The sequence below is a fragment of the Sorex fumeus genome, unplaced genomic scaffold (genome assembly GCF_029834395.1).
Source record: "Sorex fumeus unplaced genomic scaffold, SorFum_2.1 ptg000047l, whole genome shotgun sequence".
NCBI lineage: Eukaryota > Metazoa > Chordata > Mammalia > Eulipotyphla > Soricidae > Sorex > Sorex fumeus.
Genome location: NW_026606104.1, coordinates 36,845,931 through 36,858,814, shown reverse-complemented (window position 1 = coordinate 36,858,814; position 12,884 = coordinate 36,845,931). Strand labels below are relative to the sequence as shown.

Below are 12,884 nucleotides of genomic sequence, written 5' to 3'. Positions count from 1 at the left end.
CCTGGAAGTGGTTAAAGAACTGGAGCAGGGGCTTTGCATGCAGACCCCCAGGTTCCATCCCTGGCTCTGCTTGGTTCCCTGAGCACCGCCAGGGTGGCCCCTCCTCACCCACCCGAATAATCGTCATCGGCCACATCTGTGGAACGGGGTGGCGGTGGGTGGCAAGAACCCAGCAGCGCCCCCTCCCTCCGGACCCACCAAAGGCCATTGTCCTTGCAGGCGTGACAGGTGGCCTGGCTGCCCCTCTGGTCGCCGCGGGAGCAGCAACGATCATTGGCAGTGCTGGGGCCGCAGCGCTGGGCTCAGTGGCGGGCATTGCCGTGATGACCTCGCTGTTCGGGGCCGCGGGAGCCGGCTTGACAGGTAAGGAGTCAAGGCCAAAGGGACCACAGAGAGGTTTTCATGCGGGTGGCTCCGATTTTAAAGGACACGCCAGGATTCTTAGCTGTGGGGCCTCCCGGGAGGTGGAGGGAGAGGGGACTGAGGGGGATGTAGGATTTCTCACTCAGGGTCAGAACTGGCAGACGGTTTCACACCGCCAGGGCCAATCACTCGGTGTGAGTGGGGGAAGGACTTGTTAGAGAAACTGGTCCTGTGGGCACTTCCTGAGAAGGGTGGTGGGACCTATTTGTGATCGTCCAGGATGTTCTGTGGCAGACATTTGAACTTCCTCATTAAAGAAAAAAAAAAGGCACCTGGTAGGGCCGCAGTAATAGTCCAATGGGGAAGGTGCTTGCTCAATCTGAGTTCAATCCCTAATATCCCATATGGTCCCCTGAGTTCCACCAGGAGAGACCCCTGAGCACAGAGCTAGGGGTAAGCCCTGAGCACAGCCAGGTGTGCTTCCCCCACTCCAAAAAAAAAAAAAACACACAGGGAAAGCACAGGGCAGGGAGGGAGCTCAAAGTGCTGAGCACAGGGTTTGAGGCAGGAGCTTGGGCTCTGCCCTTGCTGCCTTGCAGACACTCAAGCACTGGCCAGGATCACTCACAAGTGCAAAGCCAGGAGAAGCCCCTGAGCACTGCCAGGTGTGGCCCCCATTTTTAAAATTTGTTTTGTTCGGTTTTTTGCTTTTTGGGTCACACCCAGCAATGTTCAGGGGTTATTCCTGGCTCTGCACTCAGGGATTACTCCTGGTGGTGCTCGGGGGACCATATGGGATGCCAGGGATTGAACTGGGATCAGCCGCATGCAAGGCAAATACCCTACCTGCTGTACTATCACTCCAGCCCCAGCCCCCATTTTTTGTTTTAATAATAAAGGAAAAAATTTTTTTCATGTACCTGGCAGTCGGGGATGTGACTCAGGGGTCAGATACATGCCTTGGATGTGTGAGACCCTGGACTCAATCCCCATGTCTACAGGGCCCTGTCCCCAGGGCCACCAGGCATGACCCCCCAGAACAATAGAAAAGAAAGAGGCTGGAGGGATGGTGCTTCAGGTAAGGCACTTGCCTGGTACTGGGATGACCCGGGTTCCATCCCTGGCATCCCATATGGTCCCTCAAGCCCCGCCAGGAGTAATTCCTGAGTGCTGAGCCCTGAGCACCACACAGTGCAACTCAAAAAAGAAAAAGAAAAAGGAAGGGAAGGTCCTGGTTACACTTGCTCTCCTGGTACCACCTGGACAAGTGCCCCCCCAGCCCTGGTCACACAGAAGTTCCTGTTCTTCCAGCAAGTGGGGTCACCCCCACCCCCACCCAAAATGAGAATCTTGGTTAGTTTGATCCAGTTTTCCTGAGAGGAGTTTGTTTTGCCTCTGAAGTTTGCCAGTAGGAAAAAATACATCTTTTTTTGCCTCTGGACCTGGATGGAGCAGGGGTTCCAGGCCTGGGCCCCGAGTGCCTGGCCCAGCTCCACCCCTCAGGGGCAGCCCAGCCTTTGGAACCCTTTTACCCTCGCTGGTAATGGGTGTTTTGTTTTTTGGTTTTGGTTTGGGGGCCACACCCGGCAGTGCTCAGGGCTCACTCCTGGCAGGGCTGGGAATGCTCTGGGGTGCAGAGCATCAAACCCGTGTCAGCGGCGGGCAAGGCAGGTGCCCTATCCACTGTACTCTCCCTCTGGTACCTCACCTGAACTGGGGGACAGTAACAGCATCTGCCTCGACAAGTTCAAAAATAAGATGTGTTTGTCCAGGGGCAGGACTCGCATGGTAAGGGGGAGCCAAGAGACCCTCTGGGGCCAATCTTCTGGGCCCCCAGTCATACCCATTCTGGTTTTTTTTGGGGGGGGGGTCTTTTGGGTCACACCTGGCGATGCTCAGAGGTTACTTCTGGCTCTGCACTCAGGAATTACTCCCGGCGGTGCTCAGAGAACCATATGGGATGCTGGGAATCGAACCCGGGTCGGCCGCATGCAGGGCAAATGTCCTATCCGCTGTGTTATCACTCCAGCCCCATTACACCCATTCTTGTTTTGATTCTGGGTCTTCAGGATACAAAATGAAGAAGCGGGTCGGTGCCATCGAGGAGTTCACGTTTCTGCCCCTGACGGAAGGCAGGCAGCTGCACATCACCATCGCCATCACCGGGTGGCTGGCATCAGGAAAATACCGTAAGGGCATACGCCAGGTGGGAGACGTGGAGGGCAGGGAGCACTGCCCGTGCCGAGCCCCAGCCGAGCCTCACCCTGTGTCTATAGGGTGGGTCGGGGTACTCCACTTTGCAGAGGAAGAATCTGAGGTTCAGAGAAATGAGGTGATTTCTCTGACACCCAGAATAATAATACATCCGGCAGGGTGCTTGCCTTGCACACGGCTGACCCAGTTTGATCCCTGGCATCCCGTAGGGTAACCTGAGTGAGCACTGCCGGGTGTGGTCCCAAAGCAACAACAAAAATATGAAAGAACGTCTAGAGAAATGATCAGGGGCTTTGATCTGTCACAGGGGTGAGAAGACTTCCCCCTGGAAGAGGGCCTTAGCCTGGAAGGCTAAGAAAAAGGAAAAGAAAAGAAAAAGGGGGAAAAGTCACATGCCCCTTGGCAGGAATGGATGGGGGGAAGTGGGGGTGGACAGACAAGGAGTCCCCATGTGCTCCTAAGAAATGAGGTGATTTGGGGGCTGGAGAGATAGCACAGCAGGTAGGGCGTTTGCCTTGCACGCGGCTGACCCGAGTTCGATTCCCAGCATCCCATATGATCTCCTGAGCACCGCCAGGAGTAACTCCTGAGTGCAGAGCCAGGAGTAACCTCTGTGCATCACCGGGTGTGACCCAAAAAGCAAAAAAAAAAAAAAAAAAAAAGAGGTGATTTCTCAGCAGGGAGAAGTAGCATTTGACATAGGCTGTAGTTGGAATACTTCATTCTTTTTTTATTAACTATTTAAACACTGTAGCTTACAAAGTTGTTCGTAAACAGTTGTTTGGGGCATTTAGTGTTCCAGCACCAATCCTAGTTTTCCTGTGTGACCTTCCCTCCACCAATTGTCCCCCCCCCCCTTGTGGACACAAAAATAATTTATTTTATATTGCTTGTTAGTACAAAAGTGACTACTGGAAAAATACTTCAGTAAAAGAAAATTTGTGAAAATTGTTAGGTCTCACAATGAGATCATTAAGGCGGTTGTCTGAGGGTTTACTGAGTGGTGTGTTACAAGTGGAGCCTTCTGCATATTGTTTTTTATGTATTGAACTTAGCTGGCTCCTGTGCTATTTTCCCATCTAATTTGGAGTGCTCTTACGGGGGCTGTCAGTATTGTGGATTTGGAGGTGTCTCATTTATGCAGCCGTGCACCCTGGGAGCTCCAGGCCTGTGGAACTGGGCTGCTGGGTCTCAGCAGTTAGCCCTGGCTTGAATCTCTTCCAAGATTAGTCATGATGCTGTGAAGCTGGGCCTTTGTTTACAGGCAGTGGCTGTGGGGGGTGGGAATCCTTTCTCCTCACAGCCACTCTGTCTGGGTGCCATAGTCACCTCCCCCCTTCGAAGATAAGCTGGCACAATGGTGCCTCCTTGGCACCCAGACACGCATGAATTCACAACTGGGGAGTGACCCTGGCCTCCCCCAGCCGGCGCCCTCTGCTCTCATGCTGAGTCTCCTGGAGTCCCTGGCAGACAGGGGAGACCCCACCTCCCCGTGTTCTTCCCCAGGCACCTTCAGCGCCCCCTGGGCCGCCCTCGCCCACAGCCGCGAGCAGTACTGCCTGGCCTGGGAGGCCAAGTACCTGATGGAGCTTGGCAACGCACTGGAGACCATCCTCAGTGGCCTTGCCAACATGGTGGCCCAGGAGGCCCTCAAGTACACAGTGCTCTCTGGTAAGCCCCCACCAGCCCCCACAGCAGTGTGCCCTATTCCCAGCCCTCTCCCGCCCCCCGCCCCTCTGTGTATCCAGAGGCCCCAGAGAGTTGGGCACTGCTGAGCTAAGCAACAGGAAGAGGTAAAGCCACATTCCTGTGTGTGAGAAGGTATCCGGTCTTTGTGAAGGAGAGAACAGTGAACAGCCCGTGCACCTGCTGGCTAATGCCACCTAACAAGCCGCTCTCCACACCCGAGGTCGCAGGCTGCTATCAGTCATGACAGGAAGTCTAGAGGCTTCCTTTGGCGTTCTAGCTGGGCTTGCTTGTGCACGGATCAGCTGTGGGCTTGATGGGCTGTCCTAGATCGGGGCTCCCCTTGTCTGGAGCAAGCGATCGGCTCTGCTTCTTTAGTCTCTCCTGCTCCCGGGGCCAGCCCAGGCCCCCACGTCTGTGGAAGTGCACGGCTGGTCCCTCTCGAGCCTCACGGCTACTCCCATCTCATAGGTCTCAGTGAATCCCATGAGTGAACCTGGTGTGAAGGGCGAGTAGCAGTGAGAAAGGAGGTCTGGAGAGTTCTGCAGGAAAGCGGCCGAGCCCAGGGCAGGGTGAAACATGGGCTCCACCCTGGAGCCTCAGGCATGCCACGCAGAGTGGATCTAGTCCGTGTACCAGAAAGCCAGATTTTTATCTCTGCTGTTTAGCAGCTTAATCCCCACATAGCACGGGCCCCAGCTCCGAGTTAGGGACAGATGTCAGACTTTCCCTCCGGCCCCCGTTCTCCGCCCCGGCCCTCTGTGCTGACTTCCCGCCTCCCCAGGCATCGTGGCCGCCCTGACCTGGCCAGCCTCGCTCCTCACCGTCGCCAACGTCATCGATAACCCCTGGGGGGTGTGTCTCCACCGGTCGGCAGAGGTCGGCAAGCACCTGGCCCACATCCTGCTTTCCCGACAGCAGGTACTGGCAGGGAGGAGGGTGCGAGGTGTGTGGGAATGTGGGTGCAGAGGGGAAACGCACAAAGGGGAGGGGGCTCCACAGTTTCCAGGCTTCTTCCTGGGGAGGAAGCAAGGAGGTAGAGGCCAGATGAGGGTCTGAGTTCAGCAAGGCAGGGAACCTGCCTGCCAGGAACTGCCGGGGGAAGCCAGTCCTTCCAGCATGTGCACCCATGCCTAAGCAAGGACCTGGTGCAGACATAGGGGTGAGGGTTAGGATTTGCGCCTGCATCGGGGCCTGCAGCCCAAGCGAGCAGGGAGAAGGGGCCCAGCCTCTTTCTCCAGGGCTGAGAGTCACTGCAGCTGCCCAGGTCTGTTCCCAAAACCTCTGACCTTTCTCACCCAGGGTAGGCGACCTGTCACCTTGATTGGCTTCAGTCTGGGAGCCAGGGTCATCTACTTCTGTCTGCAGGAAATGGCTCAGGAGAAAGGTGAGTCCAGCTGCCCCACATGGACACCCTTCCCCCTCCCCGCCACGCACCCCAGGTTTCTAGACCAGGCTGACCAGTCCTGTGTGTGAGTTCTCCCTTGCCTAGAAACCCACATGTTCTTGAGTGGGAGGGAAGGGGCAGTGGAGAAACCCAGCTCTTGGGGGGAATTCTCCTCACCTCCCCATGCCCGCCTGCCTTGGCCAGGGCTTCAGTCCACTCTCATCTGTCCCTTCTCAGGACAGTGATGTGGAATCCAAGCCTTGCCCATGTCCAGGTGGGTCTTATTTTAGGGTCCGTAACTCCACTGCCACTGCATAATCTGATGCCTTCTGTGCTTGCTCTGGGCCCCGGGGAGGTGCCGGGGGAGTATTGTAAGACATAGTTTGGTTCAAATCCAGCTCCACGAGGGCACCTGCGGCTGGCTCTTCTGCCCCCAGGGCCACCCCTGACCTCTGCCTGGCCACTCTCCTCAGCCAGCCTCAGCCACAGATTTTGTAAGTAAACAGATAGAAATCCCCCCACATCCACTGCACCCAAGGCTGCTACCCTGCCCCTAGTCATTCCAGCATCCCCCGATAGGGGGTGGCCAGCATCAGCTACTTTGGGATACTTTACTCCAAATCAGGACTTCTGTAGTGCGCAGGGCTTGCTCCTAGCTCTGTGCTCAGGAACCACCTCTGGAAAAGCTCAACCAGGGTCTGCTGCATGCACGGCAAGGGCCCCGCCCACTGTACAGTCACTCTGGCCCACACCCAAGAAATTCTTACATGACCCTGTATATATCGGTATATTAAAACCATTACCTAGATCACACATTTACTGATAAGTCATAACTGGTTCTAAAACAGAATATGTAAAGCTTATATAGTTCCAGGGGCTGGAGAAATAATACAGCGGATAGGGCACTTGTCTTGCATGCAACTGACCCAGGTTCAGTTCTGGGCATCGAATATGGTCCCTCCCCAAGTCTGCCAGGAGTAATTCCTGAGTGCGGAGCCACAAGTAACCCCTGAGTATCACCGAGTGTGGCACACACACAACACACACACACACACACACACACACAAAGTTATGCAACTCCGTATGGGGCCGTGATCCCTTGTTCAAGATGCTGAGTTTGGCCCTGAGCAATAGCACAGTAGGGCACTTGTTCTGCACATGACTGACCCGGGTTCCATCCCCAGCATCTCATATGGTGCCCCGGGCCCACCAGGAGTGATTCCTGAGCACAGAGCTAGGAGTAAGCCCTGAGCACCAACAAGTATGGCCCAGAAACAAATTTAGATGCTGAGCTCTGGGTCAAGTGTGGGTGAGCACAGCCCACAGGCCCCACACCCCCTCTGCCTCCCTTGTAGGCCCCTTACACACAGGCTGGGCTCCGGCCCACCTGGCCCATTTCCAGACACACTGTTCTCTCTTCCCCCCTCTTTCCATTGCTCTCTCCCTTTCCTGTCTCACATTGAGAGATCTAAACAGAAGTGGCAGCGGTGGCCGGTCTTTGTGGCACAGTAGTGCTGCTGGTGCTAATGATAGTTGTGGTAGTAATGACAGACAGACAGACACACACACACACACACACACACACACACACACCCCATGGTCTTCATTTCTCCACACTGGCCGCAGCTCCATGCTCTCCACACAGATCATCTCTAGAGGGGGTGGGGAGATCACTGCACCCACTTTACAGTTGAGTCAGCCGAAGCCCAGAGCTTCAGTAACTCAGCCCCTGGCTTGCAAGTGGTAGAGCTCAGTGTGGCTGGAGGCCATGCAGTCCTGACCAGCCTGGACTGGCTCCCACATTCATTGTCCCCTGCTTTCCCAAGAACATGTGCCAGTACCGGTCGGGACAGTCTGGGACATCATCCACTACTCACTGATCATTGTAACCTACCTGGGCAAGGTTTTTTATTTGTTTGTTTTTTGTATTTTTGCTTTTTGGATCACACCCAGCAATGCAAGAGTTACTCCTGGCTCAGCACTCAGGAATTACTGCTGGCAGTACTCAGGGGACCATATGGGATGCCAGGAATCGAACCCAGGTCAGCCGCACGTAAGACAAACGCCCTACCGGCTATGCTATTGCTCCAGCCCCCCTGGGCAATTCTTTTCCCAAACTACATATACCAGGCCCTGCATGGAATGGGCCAAGCCCATCTGAGTTAGTAATAACTCCACAGCAGCCCAGACCAGGAATCTTAGAACAGTCAGGCAAGGGTGGAGGAGACACAGCTTCTGTCCCATCACTGTATGGTCACCTGGCACCATGGCTCGCACATACTGTGCTCGGTGGACACAGGACAAGTGAGCCAAGAAAGAAAGGGGTTCCACCTTGACTCGGGAGCAGTGGCCTGCCCATCAGCCACACAGGAACCACAGTCAGTAGCCACATCTGCATCAAGTGAGTGGATTAAAAGTGACCAAGGATGTGAAAGCTGGCACTCAGCATGAGCCTGGTGGTTTGGGGACGGCTCCATTCAGAGGGCACACCATGGCCCCACACCCACTCGGTGGCATGGGCCTTGGATGTGCTGGAGGAAAAACTTGGCTCCCCCCAGTTCCCAGGCCTTCCATCACCTTCCAGCCCCTCCTTGAGTTACCCGCAAGGCGGCATCACCTCTCCAGCTGGCCGTGGCCTTGAGTGAATTATTCATCCCTCGCAGGAGAACAGCTTCGCCCTTCTAATTCACTCCAGCTCAGTGTCTGGTTTCAGGCAGCCCTGCTTGTTTAACACCCAATGAATCTGCATGCAGGGAATTCCCCAAACTGCGGGAAAGCTGTCATTAACTGAGTTAGAGATGCAAAAGAGGAATTACCCTAATGCACTTACATCCATTTAAAACAGATGCAACATTTCCTGTATTCCTTTGAGACCTAATAATGAAATGTAATAATGAGTCTCAGAGTTAGGGCTGGAGAGATAGTTCAGCTGGTCCTGGACAACCCAGTTTCAATCCCTGGCATCCCATATGGTCCCCCACTCACTCCACCAGGAGTTAACCCTGAGTGCAGAGAAAGGAGTAAACCCTTAGCACCACTAGATGTGCCCCCGACACACACCAAAAAAAAAAAGAGGAAGAAAGAAGAGAGGGAAGGAGAGAGGGAGGAAGGAAATGAAGGAAGGGAAGGAGGAAGGGATGGAGGGAGGAAGTTTCTTACCAAAAAAAAGTAAACTAGTGAAACTGGAAGACTCTGGCTTACCAAATCCCACATTTACACACACACACACACACACACTCTCCTGAAGGAAAAACGTGCACACCATCACCAAGGCTCTGAGTTTTGCAGGTCGGTCTAGGGGAGAAGCAGCGGCCCCCAGTGCAGTTGGACACCAGCTTCCCCAGCACAGGGGACAGAGTGGTTCTGACCAGGGCTCCAGCTGCTCTGGGAGTACTTGCTCCCTGGAGAACAAGACCTGACCTGGGTGACCCTGTTTCCTTGGTTTTTATTGGGGCTGTGGGTCAGGATGGGTTGGGACGTGCGAGTTTAGTCCGATGGCTCTGATTTCAGGAACTCGGCCGCACCTCATCCCCCTGAGACAGGCCACCTGGTCCCATTTCACAGAGCCGCAGGCTGGGAGACTGAGCTCTGGGCCACTGGCCCGTCTCCGCCTCCAGGGCTGGATCCCTGCCCAGTACCTGACCCCCACGCCCGGGTCATTGCACTCCGCTGGCCTCCTCTGCTCCCTTCCCCCACCTCCATCTGCTCAGTCTCCTCTGGCAGAGGGGTCAGCAGCAGGCAGGCGTGGTCAGTCCGGGTCACCTGCTTCAACAGCTCCTGACCCTGAGAGGCGCCCAGTGACGAGGCCCAGGAAGGCAGTTGTGAGGTGTGGGCTACTGGAGGACAGTGGCACTGGGTGATGCCACACACGTGCCACCTTCACCAAGGGGCCCCCAAGACCTGGGCCAGCTGGTTGGTTCAGTGCCCATGCCTCCCCACAGCCCAGCACACGGGCAGCTCCACTTCCGGGAGGCCATGCAGGCGTGATCAGCCAGCGTGTGCCAACCCCTGCAAATGCCAGCCGTGCCCGCTCCAAAGGAAGACAAAGGACGCAGCTGCCCAGGGTTGGTGCAGGAAACAGAGGCGGCCAGAGCTCGCCAGAAATGTTCCATCCACTTCTCCCAGCGGTTCATCTGCCACCCAAGAGAATGGGTTTGCTTGGGACATAACTGGCCCTCCCCCCCCACACACACACACAGGGTGTTTCTGCAGGTAGCAAAGGTTAGTCTGGGCCCCTCAGAGTGTAGCCACGGTCTTCAGTCTAACTGACACATGCCAGCCACAGCAGGCACAAGACTCTTTCTTCCATGTGTTTGCTCTGGAGTGTTTCTAAACACGAGAGCTGGACAAGGGAGCACCTTGAGACCGACCCTGGCCACAGGTGTGCGTTGCCCCACAGACTCAAGCATCAGGACTGCTTCAGGGCTGGCTTGGTTTGGTTTGGAGGCCACACCCAGCAGTGCTCGGGGCTTACTCCTGGCTCTGCACTCAGGGATCACTCCTGGCAAGCCCGAGGGACCATCTGGGGTGCAAGGGATTGAACTAAGGTTGGTCCTGTGCAAAATAAGTGTCCTACCCGTTGTCTTAATGCCCTAGCCCTTACTTCCGGTTGGTTTTTTTGTTTGTTTGTTTCTAGTTTCTTATCTGCAGGGAATTAGTGGTGTTTGCCTTTGGCCTTTGCCCAGGTGGGGGCCTGGGGGGCTCCTCTCCTTGCCTCTTGCAGGCCCTCAGGAGAATGTCAGGGTCATGTCCACTCAGCAGCTAGAAGCTCAGGGGTCCCATAGCTCAGACATACCTCCTGCCCCATACGTCCCTGTGTGAGCACTTTCCTGTGTCTCCAAGGGCCGAGGATCAGCAGTGCCATAAACCAATAACAACCCAAAAAATTAATCACCTTCCTTCTTCCTTCTCTTCTTTTGGCCTGAGTCCCTGGGGTTGGCGGGGGGGAGACAGGGCAAGGATCACTCCCAGGGATATTCCTTAGGCTCGTGTGCTCAAGCCTAAAAGCAGAGGGGATTACTCCGGGCCACCCTGGGCATGCCCTGGGGGCCATACGGTGGCAGGACTCAAACCCGCTTTCTCTCCAGGCCAGGCCTGTGCTCTAGCTTTCTGAGGCATCTCCCCCCCCCCACCCCATTTTTTTAAATTATTTTTAAATTGTTTGAGGTGGGGCTGGAGTTATAGCACAGCTGGTAGGGCGTTTGCCTTGCAGGCAGCTTACCTGAGTTCAATTCCTAGCATCCCATAACGTCCCCCGTGCACTGCCAGGAGTAATTCCTGAGTGCAGAACCAGGAGTAACCCCTGTGCATCGCCGGGTGTGACCCAAAAGAGCAAAATAAATAAATAAATAAAAATTAATTTTTTTAAATAAATTTTTTGAGGAACTCATAGGGTCATGGCAATAGCTGAGGGAAACACTGAATTGCTCACAGGGTGGTCCCGGGGTCCTGGAAACTGGGGTCCCATTCAGGCTTGCCAAGTGGGATCAGGACCCGAGGCAGGTCAGTGCAGTGCAGGGTGCCGGGTCATTGTCAGAATGTGCTGACCACCATGAGCGTCCTTGAGCGGACAGGGACTGGCCCTCCAAGGGTTCCCAAGATCCTCCCCTTCCCTGGGCGTGCCCTGCCTGAGCCATGAGCCTCCTTCCAGGAGCTCAGCCATGTGGCAAGCCAAGAAGGGAAGGTTGGGCGGGGGGGGGGGGGGGGGGGGGGGGGGGGGAGGTGGCAATGCCCCCCCAGCCCCGCCTCTCGGGGAAGCCGGGGTGTGCTGGGCATAGTCTGTCACCAGTGCTGCAGGGTGCAGGCTGAGCTTGTTGGTATTCATGTGCACCTGGGTCCCTGGGAATCTGGGAATTGTCATTTGAAGTGAATTTGCATTTTGTAATGGAGCAGTTGCTGGCCAGGGCTTCCCGGAGCAGGGGCGGGAGAGTGATGTTAGTCCTGCCGAATGTCTCTGCCTTCGTTCACGGAGGAGGCGCTGCTGCTGGCCTCCAGAGTTAAGAGAGCATGACTGAACATGACTGCAAATTCAGGGCTGGTTTGGTTTGGTTTGGTTTGGGGACCACCCCCAGCAGTGCTCAGGACTTACTCCTGACTCCGTACTCGGGGATCACTCCTGGCAAGCTTAGGAGACCATCTGGGGTGCCAGGGATCGAACCCAGGTCGGTCATGGGCAAAGTAAGTGCCCTCTCTGATGTTCACTGCCTCCCACCACCCCACTCTCTCCGTCCCCTTGGGGGACCCTGCACTAGTCCCTCTCACCTTTCAGCCCACTGACTGACCCACTAACCTGGGCTGTAGAGCTATTGAAAGGCCACTCCATGCCTGAAGCTCCCATTCTGTGGCCGGTTGGTTGCAAGAACCCCAGAGAGGAGCAGAGGTTTAGGGTGTAGTCAGCCCACTGTGATCACCCACTTCTCTATACCCAAATGACCTTCCTGGTGGCCCCTTGGAGCAATAATGGACACCACAGCCCCACCTTGTGGGCACTTTGGGGGTTGCACACTTCCTATGGGGGAGGGGCCGCCGACATTCTCGGGCTGCGGACAGTCTCCCAGCCTGCTGTCCTTTCAGTCACCTGTCTTCCCAGGGGAGAAGCCAACCGGAATGGTCTGACAGAGAATTTCTTTATTTGGGTTGGCTTTGGGCTGGAGGGAATTGAGCGGGGGAGGCCTCAGAACGAAAAGTCTGTGCACCAGCACTTCCAGGTACATCCTGTATCACTGTCCTCCCATTGTTCGATTTGCTTGAGCGGGCCCAGTAATGTCTCCATTGGAGACTTTGTTGTTACTGGGTTTGGCATATCGAATACGCCACGGGGAGCTTGCCAGGCTCTGCCTTGCGGGCGAGATACTCTCGGTAGCTTGCCGGGCTCTCCGAGAGGGGCGGAGGAATCGAACTCGGGTCGGCCATGTTGGCTGCGTGCAAGGCAAACGCCCTACCGCTGTGCTACCGCTCCAGCCCAGGTACCTCCTAGCCCCACAAAATATCTCTTTATTCATTTTTACTGGACGTGAGACGGTTACAATAATGTTAACATTTATGGTCTCCATCTAGAAAGTTACCTTGCTTCACCACCACTAAAACACCCAAGCCCATCCACCACTGCAATGTTACTGTTACCCCAGGACCTCACCACCACCACCACCAGAGGCCTCTGCCATCACCCCAAGTTCCTTCCCTTGTGTCCCCCTTGCACCCTCAGCTCACAGTGGACCTGCCTCTTCTGGGAGTG

At 55.5% G+C, this 12,884-nt stretch overlaps 1 protein-coding gene across 2 annotated transcripts in view; it reads left to right on the top strand.

The window, feature by feature from the left end:
• TMCO4 (transmembrane and coiled-coil domains 4) overlaps window positions 1-12,884 on the top strand; it is a 77,635-nt gene that overhangs the window by 45,242 nt on the left and 19,509 nt on the right. For both annotated transcript variants that reach the window (XM_056122807.1, XM_056122806.1), the window contains 5 exons: window positions 220-363; window positions 2,433-2,552; window positions 4,084-4,248; window positions 5,048-5,184; window positions 5,566-5,650. In XM_056122807.1, the coding sequence (XP_055978782.1) occupies window positions 220-363; window positions 2,433-2,552; window positions 4,084-4,248; window positions 5,048-5,184; window positions 5,566-5,650 (651 nt within the window). The remainder of the gene's footprint in view (window positions 1-219; window positions 364-2,432; window positions 2,553-4,083; window positions 4,249-5,047; window positions 5,185-5,565; window positions 5,651-12,884) is intronic.